The 18048-nt window shown below is 37.2% G+C and overlaps 1 protein-coding gene across 1 annotated transcript in view; it reads right to left on the bottom strand.

Moving 5' to 3' along the window:
* The window catches only part of LOC120879074 (fibrocystin-L), a 177423-nt gene that overhangs the window by 44110 nt on the left and 115265 nt on the right, over positions 1-18048 (bottom strand). The window contains exons 51-59 of the mRNA XM_040262130.1: positions 16458-16609; positions 15328-15487; positions 14599-14770; positions 10258-10346; positions 9826-9974; positions 8234-8363; positions 6052-6170; positions 3809-3938; positions 1976-2149 (exon numbers count right to left, since the gene is read on the bottom strand). Of these exons, the coding sequence (XP_040118064.1) occupies positions 1976-2149; positions 3809-3938; positions 6052-6170; positions 8234-8363; positions 9826-9974; positions 10258-10346; positions 14599-14770; positions 15328-15487; positions 16458-16609 (1275 nt within the window). The remainder of the gene's footprint in view (positions 1-1975; positions 2150-3808; positions 3939-6051; positions 6171-8233; positions 8364-9825; positions 9975-10257; positions 10347-14598; positions 14771-15327; positions 15488-16457; positions 16610-18048) is intronic.

Here is an 18048-nt window from a genome sequence, read left to right on the forward strand (position 1 = left end):
ATTATAGCTAACATTTTAAAATCTGATTCTTACAGATGGTTTTAAAGATGTCTTTTAGATTTACACTCTGAAATATCTCTAGATGAATATATGTTTACTTCATTCATAGAAACAACCCAACTGTCCATCAATGGATGAAAGGATAAAGATGTGAGATACCCTCCCCTCTATCTATCTAAAATATTCCACTGTATATATACATATATCACATCATTCAGCCATGAGTAAGAAAGAATGAAGTTCTGTCGCTTGGGACAACATGGATGGACCTGGAGGGGATTAGGCTAAGTGAGATAAGTCAGACAAAGAAAGATAAATGCTGTTTGATCTCATTTATATGCAGAATCTTAAAAAACTTCTGCATATAAATGAAATGGACTTGGGTTCGATCCCTGGGTCAGGAAGAGCCCTTGGAGAACGAAATGGCAATCTGTTCCAGTAGTCTTGCATGGAGAATTCCACGAAGGAGAGGAGCCTGGCAGGCTACAGTCCTTGGCATTGTGAAGAGTCGGACACAACTGAGCGAATGACATACACAAGAAAGCTGAACTCATAAAAACAGAGAATAGAAAGGTGGTTATCAGGATCTTTGGGGTGGGAGAAATAGGCAGCTATTTAAGGGTATAAACTTGCAACTAGTAGATAAATAAGTCCTGGAGATCCAATGTACAGCATAAGGAAACAGTAAAAATACCATATTATAAACTTCAAAGTTGCTAAGAGACTAGGTCTTAATTGTGCTCACCACAACCAAAGAAATAATACTTATATGACATGACAGAGATGTTAGTTAACACTACTGTGGTAATCAAATGGCAACATATAAAAGTATCAAATCAACATACTGTACACCTGAAACTTATCCAATATTATGTGTCCATTATATCTTAAAAAATATATGCCTGCTGCTTCAGAATAATCAGGGGCTTGAAGAAAGTGGGTGAGCACATAGGTAAAACAAGATTGGCCAAAGCTGATACTTGTGATAATTGGTGATAATAAGCATTATACATTTCTCTATTTTTAATATATATTAGAAATTTTCCTTCATACAAGAATAACAGATTGGTTGTGCTTGTTATGAATTGATTTGTCTTTGAGTGTGATGCTGGGCAGCCTTCTCGGGTGGCACTAGTGGGAAAGAACCTGCCTGCCAATGCAGGAGATATAAGAGATGCAGGTTCGATCCCTGGCCTGGGAAGACTCCCTGGAGGAGGACATGGCAACCCACTCCAGGATTCTTGCCTGGAGAATTCCACGGACAGAGGAACCTAGTGGGCTACCAGTCCATAGGATCGCAGAGTTGGACAGGACTGAAGCAACTTAGCACCAGGCATGTGACAGTGGGTTAGCTGTTACCTAAGGTCATTGTTAATTTGATAATTAGTTTCTCTATGAAGATAAAATTAGAAGAATAATGTTAGGAATTTCGTTCTAGAGGGTGGTACCTGGACTATATAATACATATCAAGGCTCTGTTTTTCAATGTTAAAAAACAATATATCAGGCCCAAAACAGAGTCCCTTTTGCTAAGCCCTGCATCATCAAACAGACTTAATTACATTTTCAGCTCTCCTGAAATGGAATCTTAAACCAGCCCATCAGAAATTGCCTGATCAGAATTGATTAGGTAATCTGCTTGATAAACCTCTGCTCCCCCTACATGAAAAGTAGCCTTGCAATTGCCAATCCTCTTTTTGCCTAGTATAACTACTTTGTTGCTGCTTCCTTCTGCCTATAAAAGTCTTCTGTTTTGCACAGCTCTTTGATGCTCCTTTGCATTTGTTAGATTGGCTGCTGCCCCGTTCATGTATCCTTGAATAAAGCTAATGAGATCTTTAAAATTTACTCAGTTGGATATATATATATATTTAACACAAGTGATCCTATAAAGGAGTGAGGATTATTTAAGAATTAAACATGGAAGAGACCATGCTATATTTCATTTAGAGAAATAAACTGAATCTGTACTAACCTTTAAAAGTCACCATATTTTCAGTGAAGGAACTGACTAGGACGCGTGCGCCAAAAGATTCCTTCAGCCAACCTGGATAATCCTCACCAAGTATTTTGATGTTCCTACTCAGTATCCCAACGTCAGCGGCTAATGTGTAGCTCTGACTAGTGCCAGGAACATGGTATCTTTCAGCTGCAGCAGAAGGACAGTTAGATTATTACCAACACTGAGAAATATCTGTCTTTATTAGTTTCTTTGCAGCTTACAGGCCACATAACTTTCTAATATGCTGAAAGTCAGAACAAATATATGAATTGATTCGAGTTACACGCTTAAACGTACACAGATGGCAGATAGAAATTACACCTTTTATTTATAAAAAATAATCAAAAGTAGTTCTTCTATTTATAACAATTATTATAATTGCTTAGAAAGTTATTGCTTCATAGGTATTTTGCAATCACTTCAAATTATACCTAAAGATATACTTGTAAGGCAAGTTGGAGAGCTTACTGTAATTTTAACAGATGAGGAAATGAGATAGAGAAATAAAAGAACTTGCCTATGGCCACGTGGAGAATCTGTAACACACAGATATTACCTCTCCTGATGCTTAAACCTTGCTTTGCTCTGCTTTTCCTGTGATATGTTTTGCACCAAACACAATTCTTTATAAATATGTAGTATATCCTATTTATCAAACACAGTCTTTACATTTACATTTCCATGATTTAAAAACATAACCTAAATTACATTCTACATTTCAAGAGATCTCACTCAAAACTTTAAGACAAGCAGGTACATTTCAAACACAGAGAAGTATCTGGCACTTTAAATGAAAGAATCTATACTATCAAACTTCAAAAACGACCTTATGATTAAAATATTCTTCAAAGAAACCCTTTACTTTTGATTTAAAGAAAAAATATGCAATATAGAATGATAAACATGTGCTTCTATCAAAATACTGCTTTAAAAAGATTCTTTTTTCATGCAGGTCAGATATCCACCAGTGTATCATGCCGCCTTAGCTGGGGTTCTCAGGAACATCAGAAGTACCTGAATGGCTTTTCTAACATTACACTCCTGTCTGCTTCCACCTCCTGTGATTCAGATGAAGGTAGCATGTGAAATGAGGCATCCCTGGTGGCTAAGACGGTAAAGAATCTGTCTACTATGCAGGATACCTGGGTTTGATCTCTGGGTTGTGAAGATCCCCTGGAGGAGGGCATGGCAACCCACTCCAGTATTCTCACACAGAATCCCCATGGACAGAGGAGCCTGACAGGCTAAAGTCCATGGGGGCACAGAGTTGGACATGATTGAGCGACTAAGCACAGCACAGCATGTGAAATGGGAAAAGGCTGGGGTGCTGGGAAGACCCTGATTCTACAAGCTGAAAGATCACCTTCAATTGATTCTGATTAATTCCTTCTCTCCTTGAGAATCAGAGTTTACCATTTTGTCTAAATGCAGTTACCACTGAGGAATGTGTCAGTGAAACCAATCAGGGCAAAGATGCTCTTGGATCAAGGTTTCTCAAATTTCAGTGTGCATAAGTATGTCTAGAAGCGTGCTTAAAACAGAAAGTGCCAGCCTTAACCCATGGAATATAATGGTCACTGCTGAATATTTGCTGAAAAAATATATACATATAGCATGAACTCTTGGCAGCCAACACATGAAGAGTAGCACCCTCTGGGTACCACTGCCAATCTCACTGAAATGCACCTATAAACTAATTGTGAGATATTTCATCAAATAATTGCAATTACAGAGGAGAGGACCAAAATGTGACTTTTTCAAGACATTTTAATGATATAGCTATTTGGTTAAAGAACAGCCACTTACCAAAGTGGGTGTAGGAAAGGGTATCGTTGAGAATGAGAATTTTGTGGTCATGCAGGATTTTAACGATGCTTCTAGTTTCCGTCTGGTGGAAATCATAGCTTGTGGTTGTTATCACAATCTCTTCACCCTCCTTAGAAAAATTCCAAATTCAAGACACTTTTAAAAAATAGGTTTATATCTCTTAATAATTATTAAATAATTCTAATTTAACTTACATTGATTACAACCATAGTATTATCAGAAAAAACAAACCATACCTTTAGGTTTCTACAATAAATACACTTTAGTTTGATACCAAGAATTCTATATCCTGAATTATGTTAACATTTCCTCAAGTTGAATTCAGTCACTTAATATACATTTTTAAAATTAGATAGATCAAAGCAAATATATTTGTATTTTTATTAAAAATTGGTCAGAATAATACTCTTAAGACTTAAAAAAATTCCCCCCAGATTTTTTTACACAATTAACTATCACTGGATATTCCTGAAAAGTGAGAAAGGCAGAGAAAAGTGACAGTACAGGGTCAAGTCTTAGAATCTCTATCATATATGACAAGCTCCTCTTTGTCACCCAAGCCTCTGCTCAACTATACTTGCAGAGGAGGAAAAGATGTTTTTCCTCTACCCACCAAGTTCTCAGCTAGGACCCCTGTAACAAAAGACTGAATTATAAGAGAAAAGTGTATAAATATTATTCAGTGTAAGTTTTATATGACAGAAGACTTGAAGAAATTGTTAAACCTGAGCATTTAAAAAGTTATTTATTTATTAAATGTACTGATGTGCTGACTCTTTGTGGCTGCACGCAGGCCTTCTCTTGTGGCAAGCAAGACTACTCTCTAGATGCAGTGCACGGGTTTCCCATGCAGCGGCTTCTCTTGCTGCAGAGACCAGGCTCTAGGACACATGGGCTTCAGAAGGTGCAGCACTTGGGCTCCGTTGTTGCAACCTGGGGGTTCTAGAATGCAGGTTCAGTAGTTGGGGTGCACGGGCTTAGTTGCCCCACAGCATGTGGAATCTTCCCATACCAGAGATTGAACCCGTGTCCCCTGTATTGGCCCCGTGTCCCCTGTATTGGCAGGCAGATTCTTAACTACTGGGCCACAAACCTGAGCATTTTTATGGAACAGTGGGGAGTACAGGGAAAATGTGATAGGGTATGAACTAAGTGTAGGAAACTGGGATAAACAGCAACACTTGTCCATTCTGATTCCTCTCTATGTCTCTTTGTCTTTAGAGCTGAGGATGGTCCTTTCTTATGGGTATAGGCAACTTTCACATGAAGGTTTTATGACCTACTTCAGGGGAAGGTCAGAAAGTCCTGCACGCACAGAAAATTTTCAGCTTAAAATAGTCAATGTTTTGGGGTAGCATGTTCTGAATCCTGTCACACCTTTGAGAGAGGCTTTCTTTGGCAATTCAATGTCATCTGCCACCCTCTACTATGGCAGTCTCTATCACACTTGATTTATTTCCTTAATTACTAAGATTATGATCTAAAATTAACACATATTTATTTATTCATTTAGTGTCTGCCTCTCCCACATCAATGCAATTCCCTCTCTATTTTGACCAATTTCTTCACAAATGAATCCTCTGTGCCTAGAAAATGTTTGACACTCAGCTAAATATTAACTGCATAAATAATATGCATAAAATATTAACTGAATAAGTAATAATAAATGATAATTGGATAATGGGATATTTAAATCATTTAATCACCTTTAAAAAGTAATTACACCTCAACTATCACAATTATCACAAGCAAATCTATGAATGTAGTAGAGATTGGAATTGCCACTATTCATATTCTATCAAAATCTCTTACTTAGCCTATCACTAGGCATCAAGATTTGGTTTCTTTCCAAACACTATGTGTAAAATCACAAATTAGAAGCATATCTCAGACAAGTAAGATAACACAAAAGTGCATTTTTAAAAATTCCTTTTTCTGTTTGCCAAGAATTTGTAAACAAATTTTTTTACCCACAAACATTCACATTTCCCTTTTGTAACTTATACGTAACGTTCTTTATATATTCTGAAGAACCTCTGACACCACAATTTTTAAATGCCTGCTGTCAAAGTCAGATTTTTGAGTGCAAGCTAATTGTAAAATACATATTTCTTGCCTGGGTAATCATGTGAGAAAATAAATGTCCAAGAAAATAAAGAAGAAACCTTTTTAAGTTGACCCACTGCGTGTTTTTACTTCCCCCGACAGAGTAATTCCTCTACCTGCCAATCCACAGCATCCATCAGAGAAAGGACTTTGGAACCTGCCTCTGCAGTTTCTGAGAGTTTAGTTTTATATATCGAATGTGGAATTCCATGAAGGTCCAGTTCACCAAACACCCCTGAAGGAGAAAAACCCACTCCTATTTATTCACCATACAGAACTGAGTTAGGTGCTAGTATAAAATGAAACAATAGATATATTTCAGTAAGTGATTGAACATTTTAGGATTAATGCAAAGGATTAGGGTTATCTGCTCAGGGCTATAGAAGAAGGGTTTGGCTCTCTGACCCATTGCTAGGAATCTGGTCCCTAGAAATTAAATCCAGTACACAAGGATACACGAATGAAGATGCTTAATACAACAATATTTGGAAATACTAGAAAAACTAGAATTAATCTAAATGTATATCGATAGCAGAATGAAGGAGTAAATTAGAATATATTATAATACTGTAGTGTAATATGCCATAAAAAGGAAGAGCTTTATATGTAAGTATCGATCTAGAAAGATATTCATATGTTAACAAGAAAACACACAGTAATATATTTAGCTTGAGCATGTTTTTGTATAAGGCTTCAAGTCATTTTATGTAATATGAATACAGACATAGATAAAAAGCATGAAAAGAACATGTAGAAACTGCTAATGTTAGTTTCCTCATGCAGAGAGGAGAACTGGTAAGATGTATGTCTTTTCTTGATATTGTTCTGTGTTGTTAGAACTGTATTTTTCAAATAAAAAAATAAATGCATAAAAGCAAAAAAAATTTTTTTTAAGGTTGCATTTGTCTGCCTCAGGAAATTTTTTTTTCTTTTTCTTTATCTCACACTGTGTGGGATTTTAGCTCTCCGACTAGGGATCAAACCTACACTCCTTGCCCAAGGAGCAAAGTCTTAACCAACTGAACTCCCAAGGAAGTCCCAGGAAACTTTTAAGATTTGAATTTGTCTGTCTTGGAAGAGCTAACTCAATTTTGAGCCATTTTAAAAATCCCCTTACTTACTATCACTATTTTAGAAATTGTACATTAGAGCGAGTGAAGCACATTTATTGAGTTGGCCAAAAAGTTCGTTTTCGTTTTTTTTATAAGATAGTATGGTGGTGCAGAGGTTAAAGCGTCTGCCTGCAATGTGGGAGACCTGGGTTCGATCCCTGGGTCAGGAAGATCCCCTGGAGAAGGAAATGGCAACCCACTCCAGTATTCTTGCCTGGAGAATCCCATGGACGGAGGAGCCTGGTAGGCTGCAGCCCATGGGGTCATGAAGAGTCAGGCACGACTGAGCGACTTCACTTATGGAGGAAAAAAAATCTGAACGAACGAGCTTTTTGGCCAACACAGCATGTATCTTTTAAGTAAAGATGCAGTGGTGATTTCAGAGAATAGCATTGAACCATGTATGTTATCATATGTGAAATAGATCATCAGTCCAGGTTCGATGCATGAGACAGGGTGCTCAGGGCTGGTGCACTGGGATGACCCTGAGGGATGGGATGGGGAAGGAGAGGGGAGGGGGTTCAGGATGGGGAACAAGTGTACACCCATGGCTGATTCATGTCAATGTATGGCAAAAACCGCTACAATATTATAAAGTAATTAGCCTCCAATTAAAATAAATAAATTAAAAAAAAAGATGCAGTGGTATTAATAAAAGCAGTTATTTACTGGGACCAAATTAAACCCTCTCAGGTCCACTGCTTTCTAGGCTCAAATGTGAATCTGTACAATCACACAAATGCAACTGGAAAATTAAAACACAGCAATAGTTACAACTGGATAACTTATAGCAGAATCAACTGATCCACAGATTACTAATACTGTGTAGGAATAATGTGCAGGAAAGTTACCTTTTAGGGGAAAAGTCCTAAAGTATGAAAAATAGTATTGTTTCTATAAAAGAAAGATTATGAAGAAAACCAGATTAGAGAAATAATCTACATATGGAGTGATCAATGTTAGTTTTGTAATAAATTACATTTTGGTTTAGAATTTAATGTGGCATGATTTAATTTTTTTTAATGTCAGCAATTTTTATAACCCATTACTACAAATCAGTGTTTGTAAAAACTTCTAATACTGTAAATTTATGAACTGAGGGCAAGTCTATTAGTGCTCCATGTTTTAAAGCAGATTCTCAAAACTATCATGATTCTTTCGGTATCTGGTATCTGGGAGCACATACCTAAGACCTTGGATCCTTGATTTGGTCCTTCTGGAAGAGCCCACTCTGGAGTAGAATGATTCCCTCTCAGAACAATCTGTAATTCTCCTTTGAAAGGATTGTCTTCCCAGCCACCGATTAATCTACCTCCCTGAAGTGAAGCAGAAAGTTGTTAATACTTAGAAACTGAGCAGGAAAAACTTCCTCATAAAAAATGAACTAGGAAGGCTTGCAGCCTCCCCTAATGAAAATAAATGAACTGTTGTTTTACAAAAAACAGTATTGTAGCTAGAAGTCATCTTAATTTAACTCTTCCACTTTGGGATAGGCAATTTAAATGATTTTGTCCAAGGTCAAATTCAACCTCTACTTTTGAACTGGACCTAAAACTGAGGCCTCCTGACACCTAAACTAATGCCGTTTGAACAGATCACACTGTATCTTAAAATAACACAGCATATATAAAGTATATTCTTTTTGTTTTTGTTCAGTTGCTATGACTCTTGTGACTCCGTGGGCTGTATCCCACTAGGCTTCTCTGTCCATGGAGTTCTTCAGGCAAGAAGACTGGAATGGGTTGCCAGTTCCTTTCTCCAGGGGATTTTCCTGACTCAAGGATCCAACTCATGTCTCCTGCGTTGTAGGTGGCTTCTTTACTGCTGAGTCACTGGGGAAGCCAAGCTATGCTATTCATGAGCCATCACTGTTAATACAAATTGCTATTACTAAATGGTTTCTGATTCTATGCCAGGTATAACATGCAAGGCTTTACATATTTTATATCATTTAACCTTTACACTAAACCCATGAATTGGAATTATTATCCTCATTTCTTAGATGATAAAACTGATGTGGAAAGAAGTCAAATAACTTAACCTGTTACCCAACAATTTAACAATGAGGTAAGGATTCAATTGTAGTGGTAACTTCCCTCTAAGCTCTGCATCTAACCAAGATATCACATATCTTTAAAGCTTTAAAGGCCTAGTTTTATGAAAGAAAGGCTCCCACTTATGTTTTAGTGGTGCTTAATAGCTTTTGGTTAAGCTATTCTTTTAAATGAACACCAATAAAACACTGACAGAACAATTAAATTGATTAAGCTACTACATATTCAAGACCATCTGAGGTTTATGAGAGAATGAGGTGATTATTTCAAACTGAAATATTTTTATTAGTCTGCTCCTGGTTTTCATAATCCCTTCTACATCCATTCATCTTAAGAACTACTGTTCACTTTCTTTTTTTTTTTTTTAAAAAAAAAAAGGCTTAAAATCTTTTTTTTTCTCCCAGAACTCCAGGGAATTCTCTGTTAGTTGCAGCAAGCTGTGAATTTAGTTTTACCTAACAATGATATAAATTATTTTAAAGAACTGAAAATGAGACCTCATACTACAAAGTAGCATGATAATTACCACATAAGGACTGTGTTTAAAGAAGAGCAGAAATATAAGTTCAACGTATTGAACATAGGCTTGCATTTCATGGGGTAGAGCCAGTTGTGTTTCCATTCACATCAATTGAATATGCTTTCTTATAATCTGTTCAATAAATCTCCAACATTTTAGCACTTGGCTAGTAAGGGTGAAAGTTAACAAGACCCTCACTCTTACCTGCAGTGATATGTAGGTAGCATTCAGAACAACTTTTCTGTAAGAAGACTCTGCAGCTCCTACGTTACGTTTATCTTCCAATTCTAGAACCCCCCGAATAACAAGCCTTTCCATTGGTGGAATATCTGTGTCTGCCACAATCCATGTTCCTATAAAATAAGACTTTAATGTAAGGAATATAACATAACCCATACACTATAGCCTATAGATAAAACATTGACAGCCTTATTGGTGAGTCCTAATTTTGAAGTTAGTGAGTCTTTTTTTCCATATAATATAACATCCAGGATACCGAATGGAACCCACCTCTTCACATTTTCTTTCTCCAGGGTGTGCTGTGTAACAGTATCTAGCCTAACTGCTAAGTACTGTGGCATCTTTCCTAAAGGTGATAAACACAAGCATTTTATTTATTTACATTTATGCATTTACCTTCAGGAATAACAACATTTGCTCCTGGGTAAGGTATGGTATAATTATTTTCTCGAGATGATTGCCAGAAAGAATTATTCGACCATAAGCTGAAAAGAGAAAAGAAATATTTCCATTTAGTATTATCTCTGTTTATTTAATAAGCATCTCCTTAGGCTGTAGCACTATACTAGATGTTTTGGGGATAACAGAATGCAAACTAGATAGTTTGTAATTTCACTGACAAGCTAATGTATGCAGTTAGTAAAAGACTCAACACACATAACTACATAGAGATTTTTCTCCATTGAAGAAAACTATCTGAATCACTTTTTCTCCTACTAAAGCCTTATTGTGATACCCTAATTTTTTCTTTCACACGAATAATTTGATTTCTTTAGAAGATTTCTCTTCTAAAACTTTTTAATTTTATATTGAAGCATAGTTGATTAGCAATGTTGTGATAGTTTCAGGTGAACAGCAAAGAGATTCAGTTATACATAAACAAGTACCTATTCCTTTTCAAATTCTTTACCCATTTAGGTTGTTACATCATATGGAGCAGAGTTCTCTGTGCTGTGCAGTACGTCCTTGTTAGTTACCTACTTTAAATATAGCAGTGTGTGCACAGGTGGGAAAGTGAAAAGAAACGCATCCTCTGTCCAAAGATTCTTAGATGTGGTGCTATTTCAGGGGAAAATGACAAGAGGGCATATAGTTGGCTAAATTCTGTGAAGGAGGCCTGGAAGAATGGTCTCTGCATTGGAAAGGATGGGTCAATGAGAGTAAGCCCCTGGGCTAGGGGCACAGATAGCAGTCTATAACCAGAGTGAAAAGTGCTGTGTTAAATTGAAATAAATGTGGAAAGTGTGTGGCTTTCCAGGTGGCACCAGTGGTAGAGAATCCTCCTGTCAGTGCAGGAATGCAAGAGATACAGGTTCAGTCCCTGGATTGGGAAGATCCCCTGGAGAAGGAAATGGCAACTCACTTCACTATTCTTGACTGGAAAATTCCATGGACACAGCAACTTGGTGGGCTACGGTCCGTGGGGTTGCAAAGAGTCAGACACGACTGACTGTGGATGCATAGCACAGCATAGGGAAAGTGTGTTGGAGGAGACACCATCTCTACTTACCATCACTATGCCTGCTAGAAACTGTCTCAGTACTGCTACTGCTACTGCTAAGTCACTTCAGTCGTGTCCGACTCTGTGCGACCCCATAGATGGCAGCCCACCAGGCTCCCCCGTCTCTGGGATTCTCCAGGCAAGAACATTGGAGTGGGTTGCCATTTCCTTCTCCAATGCATAAAAGTGAAAAGTGAAAGGGAAGTCGCTCAGTCGTATCCGACTCTTAGCGACCCCATGGACTGCAGCCCACCAGGCTCCTTCGCTTATATGATTTTCCAGGCAAGAGTACTGGAGTGGGGTGCCATTGCCTTCTCCGACCTCAGTACTAACTGTTACAAACAATATTATTTCACAGTTGAGGGTATTTTTCTGTTTAAAAATGATCACAGAGGTTGCTATACTGCCTGAGTAAGAAATTTAAAAAATGTTCTGATATTAATGCAGGAAGTCTAAAGAATAACCAATATAGTTTGTTTGGTTAAAAGTAAATATTTATGACACATTTTAATTACTCAGGTGTAATTACTAAAAAAATCTGTTGCTCAGAAATCCTGTTATAAAAATTGTGTCTGCATGGGTTTAAAAGAGAAGCTAGCGGATCATTTAGGATTGTTTAAACTCACAATAATACATTTTTTCATGAAGCGATCTCAATGAAGGTTGTTTAAAGGTTATATCTATCTAACTGAATAACTTGATCAGCATTGTGCAGATTCAATAGTTGAGTTTATCTAGCTTTTCTCAAGCCTTTCAGTCTTACGCCCAGCAGCACTATACTAGATGCTATATATTCTTCTAATTGCCCATTGTTATGATCAATAAAGCCTAATATCTCTTGGACTAAGCACTTGTGTGTTGTGTAGTTAGAACTGTATATTCTATTCCTGAGGTACAGTTTTGGATCAAGAGTCTGTTTGTTCTCACTGATGCTGCTGCTGGTTAGTTGCTTCAGTTGTGTCCAACTCTTTTGACTCTATGGAATGCAGCCCACCAGGCTCCTCCATCCATGGGATTCTCCAGGCAAGCATACTGGAGGGGGTTGCCATGCTCTTCTCCAGGGAATCTTCCCGACCCAGGGATTGAACCTGGGTCTCCTGCATTGCAGGAAGGCTCTTTACCGCTGAGCCACCAGAGAAGCCCGCTCTCACTGATAGCTATGTGCAAAATACAAACTAACAAGTCCAACTGCAACTATTTCTAGTGAGCAGAACTCATATTGTGGGAGGAAAAACCCTATCCTATGGTATATATGTGAAGTATATGTTAGGGGGGCAGAGGCCACATCTCTGTTCTCAACCTAATCTCAGTGCTCAGCACAGTGCCTGGTACATGGCAGGTACTCAGTAAATTTTTTTTTTTATGGTTGAATGTATAAACAAATTCAATTATTATTCTTTTGTGCAACAGTTATCACAGTATCTGTATATTTTGAAATTATAATTCACTTAATAAATAATATTGATTTGTACTTGATGTGCAGTACTGGGCTCTTACATGCCTGCGGCGGCTAAGGCGCTTCAGTCGTGTCGACTCTGTGCGACCCCAGAGACGGCAGCCCACTAGGCTCCCCCGTCCCTGGGATTCTCCAGGCAAGAACACTGGAATGGGTTGCCAACTCCTTCTCCAATGCATGAAAGTGAAAAGTGAAAGTGAAGTCACTCAGTCGTGTCCAACTCCTAGCGATCCCATGGTCTGCAGCCTTCCAGGCTCCTCCGTCCATGGGATTTGCCAGGTAAGAGTACTGGAATGGGTTACCATTGATTGTTAATTTTTATTATTACCAACATTATTTTTATGGTTATCATTTGCCTGTAGGGGACGCAATATACATCAAATCAGGATCATGCCTTTAAAGGTCTTAAAGACTAGTACTGTCACGAACTAGTACCACCATATATGGTAATTACTATAATATGAGGTAGAAAGTGACGTTTCATATGAGAAATATAGGTAAAGGGCTTTACAAGTTTCAAAGATAGAAAAATTATTTTTAACTAAGAGAGTTAACATATATTTAGGAAATCAAATATCTGAAATAAAATTTAACAAGCTGTATTATGAGATTTGACCAAGACAGTTAGTCTATCTAACAAATGATACAAATGAATTTTATTTACAAATCGGAAACAGACTCATAGACACAGGAAACAAACTTATGGTTACCAAAGGGAAAAAGGGGTAAGAGGGATAAATTAGGAGTTTGGGATTAGCAGATACACACTGCTGCTACTGCTGCTGCTAAGTTGCTTCAGTTGTGTCCGATACACTACTATGTATAAAATAAACAATAAAGTCCTCCTGTATAACAAGGGAATTACACACAATATCTTGTAATAAACTATAATGGAAAAGAATATGAAAAATATATATATATAACTGAATCACTTTGCTGTACACCAGAAACTAGCACAACATTATAAATCACCTACACTTCAGTGAAAAATAAAAACACAAACACAGAGACACAAAAAGACTGTTATTCTAGATAAAGAAATGCCATCTGCTAAGGAAGCATTGCTTCCCTGGTAGCTCAGCTGGTAAAGAATCTGCCTGCAATGCAGGAGAGCCTGGTTTGATTCCTGGGTCAGGAAGATCCCGTGGAGAAGGAATAGGCTACCCCCTCCAATATTCTTGTGCTTCCTTGGTGGCTCGGACAGTAAAGAAATCACCTGCAATGTGGGAGATCTGGGTTCAATCCCTAGGTTGGGAAGATCCCCTGGATGAGGGCATGGCAACCCACTCTAGTATTCTTGCCTGGAGAATCCCATGAACAGAGAAGCTGTAGCCTGGTGGGCTATAGTCCATGGGGTTGAAAAGAGTCAGACACGACTGAGCAACGAAGCACAGCACAGCACAAGAAAGCACTGGATCAATGAGGAGATAATTTCTGGTGCTGTTCTGAGTGTGTCATCGAGAAGTTTTGTGATCTCAGGTAATTCATTTAAGGTCTTTGGGCGTCAGCTCTCTCATCAAATAATAAGGGAGTTGGTCTAATACTTCTGATCTAACATTCTGCAAGTATGAGATTCCTAGTAACTTTCACACATCATTTTTGTGAGATTTTTCCATCTTGTCATCAGGGTGGCTATAATGCTCAAATGAGGCAGTGAGTGTGGAAGTGTTTCGGGACGCTCTGTGCAGGAGGAGGGCACAGTATCTCAGCCAGGATGACACAGGAAAAGGATGCTGTCAGGAACTACTGAAGCGTAATAATGAACAGAAGGCCTGTATACTTATATGCGGCTGGTCGCTTCCTGGGAATTGGTTTTCTTGATGGAGAATGTACAGGAAAGCAATCCTGGAGAACACAGCAGTAAGCTTGGAAATTAATAATAACGTCCTTCACATCAGGATCCAGGGTCCCAGAAATGGACTGGCTCTGATGAAGGTCATTTTTTCCTGACACTGGAAGTGAAAATAAAAGCAGTTTAAACTAACATGATGATCAAAGCATCTGAATGTAAACAAAATCATGGCAATTTGAAAATACTCTTTAGATAGTAACTTAGTATAATTCAAATGTATGGAATAGGTATGAAGAGATTCCGACAAAATACACACCTGAGAAGTAGAGTCAAAGTATCTTGACAAAAACAAATGTTTGAGAACTCTTATTCTCAATAACAGAATCCTTAAATATTTTTATTTTCCAAAAATAGTTAAACAATAAAAACAGAAACAAAATATATGATAGTTCATTGTACTCATTTCCTCTAATTTTGTAAAATAAATTTTGGAGTCAGTTATGAATGATGGTGCTACCTCCAAGCATAAAACGTAAGTTCTTAACTCAGTTCAAGGCCTCCTCCAGCATAAATTTACTCTCCATTCTTTAATTCAACAAACACTCCTTAAATCCTGCTCTATACAAGGCACTGTATAATGCATTTGCCCATTGAGCCACTATTCTCCTTCTTGAGATGAAGCAATAAATAAATCACTTTTGCCTACTGAATACATACCCAGGTAATACAGAGTACTAGTGTTTGCTTCAAGGTGCCAGTCTCCATTCTTGCTAGTATTCCAATTCAGTGGATTTGAAGAGCCATTCCTCATATCAATGATATTAAACATGTCAGGATTTTGAGTGAAGTTATGGGATATGATTACATAGTCTTCTTCCTATTAAAGTTTATTTCAAATGTTAATATACTGCATAATATACACTCATTTTGATGACATGAATCACTTAACTCCTATATTAAAAGCTGAGTTTTGGTTTAGTTTGTTTTTCATTTTGCATTTATATTTTGTTTAACATTTTATCTGTCTATGGCAATAATGCTAAGTTTATCACTAAGGCAATGAAAGTTTTTTTTCCTTCTCTCTCTTATATATGTATATATGTACATATATGCACATACATATATACATATGCACATATATGTATATGTATGTGTTTATATGTACATATATACGTATATGTATATATAGGTATATATTTACACATATACATATGCATACATTCAGAGAGTATTTAATTTCTATAATATTTCAAAACATCTGAAACAATGCTAGGCATTTTTTTTTGGTTGCCACATGTAGTATAAGCAGAAGAATGCGAGCAGGGAGGAAAATACACAATTCAGGAAACTGGTGACCGTTAGCAGTAGAGAGTGACGATTGATATCAGAGTAAGCCACGCAGAGGACTTCCGCTTCATCCAAAAATATTTATTTCTTAAAAAAATCTGAAGTAAAGAGTCACAGAATGTTACAGAATGTTCGATTCAGATAGCTAGGGAGTGGGCATATGGGATTTGGGCCTGTAATTTTCTGTATCTGCTGTATTTCACAATACAAATAATAAAGCCCTTTACTATTTTCCAAAACATCATAAGTACTCAATAAATGTTAGCTATTATCATGGATATAATAAGCTTAGTACTACAGGGATGTGGCAGAAAGATTGCTTACTCTGATTTTTGAAGAAGGATTTTTTTGGCTTGCTTCTGAGATTTAAGATGGGTCATGAAAAGTATAAATATGTGAGGCAAGGACAGTCTGGGTCTCACAACTGGTGTGAGTGGGCTGCGTTAGAATAATATGCAACATAAGTGATCAGAAGATGGATTATGCAACTCTTTATTTACCTTAAATCCATAGAATGTTGACGTATATGATATGTTGGTTATGTGATCTACACCTTTAAAATACCAGTTAATGTGTTTTGCATTTGGAATCAGAGCCATCCAGCCAGACATATGAGTCAGTCGTTTCTTCTGAAAGGGAACAATGCTTGTGCCTATAGGACATAAACAAACAATAGTAATCTACCTCTAGAAAATTTCTTCTCTTATGAGTAAGTGCAAAGGTAAATATTAGTCTAGTCAATGGAAGTCTCTAAAGAGATCAGTATAGCATTTCATTACTTATGTTCTAAATGTCTTTGTTGACCTGAAAGCCCCAATACTTAATATCACACTTAACTGAAACATAAAATGTTTTATCACTTGGAATTTTGAATTGATACGGAGCTTATATTCCCTGGAGAAAGGTAAAATTGAAATATGATGACATAATGACTAAGACAAAGTGCTTAAATATATCAATACAATTTAAAAAATATCACTGATCTGAAATATAATTCCATTTCTATTCTTCTTCAACATCTTTGATTTGCAGAGTATGTAAATATATGTCTTAAACATTATTAGATTCTCTCATACTTGCTGTGTTGATAAAAATCAGCCTAATGAGTATGAATGGCAATCTTTGATTGATAGCTCTTAGGGAACTAGGCTACAAGCAGTCTCTAACACTGGCTGTAATACTCTAAATTTTGTGAATGACAAACCTGAAATCTGAACTACCTGTTATGGGGAAAAGATTTAATCTGAATAAATGCCTGACAACTTCGGGTGAAGATTTGAAAATATCTCTCACAATATAAAGAAAAAAAAATCTGTGATTAATTATATTTTTTCCTTTCCCTTCTTTTATCTTTGATTGAATTTTACATTAAATTTGCAACCTCTTCCCTTTCCAAATTAGGAGGAAGAAGTCAGAAGTGAGATTACAAAATAGACTGTCAAGCACACACAGCTATATTTAAAATGGATAATCAACAAGGTCCTACTGCACAGCACAGGGTACTCTGCTTATTGTTATGTGGCAGCCTGGATGGGAGGGGAATTTGGAGGAGAATAGATACATGTATACGCATGACTGAGTCCCTTAGATGTCCACCTGAAATTATCACAACATTGTTAATTGGCTATACTCCAATATAAAGCAAACATTTTTAAAAAACAAGTAACAAAAGCACACCAAAGTTAAAAAAACAAAAAATGAACAAAACAAAAATAAACTGTCATTCTTTTCCTTTGGGGATGTGTACATGCATGCTAAGTCGCTTCAGCTGTGTCTGACTCTGTGACCCCACGGACTGTAGCTCGCCAGGCTCCCCTGTCCATGGGATTCTCCAGGCAAGAATACTAGAGTGGTTGCCATGCCCTTCTCTGGGGGGGTCTTCCCAACCCAGGGATCGAACCTGGGTCTTCTGCATTGTAGGTGGGTTCTTTATCATCTGAGCCACTAGGGAATAAAGCAAAATGAATTCCAATATCAAGGGCGAACATATTCTTAGGCTTACGAATTAGCATTAAGTTTTGAAGAGCCCACGACCAGAGGCACTAAAAACAGTTTAAAAAGATATGCAGTATATGAGAAGAACAATGATAA

Source organism: Oryx dammah, unplaced genomic scaffold (assembly GCF_014754425.2).
Source record: "Oryx dammah isolate SB20612 unplaced genomic scaffold, SCBI_Odam_1.1 HiC_scaffold_19, whole genome shotgun sequence".
Classification (NCBI taxonomy): Eukaryota; Metazoa; Chordata; class Mammalia; order Artiodactyla; family Bovidae; genus Oryx; species Oryx dammah.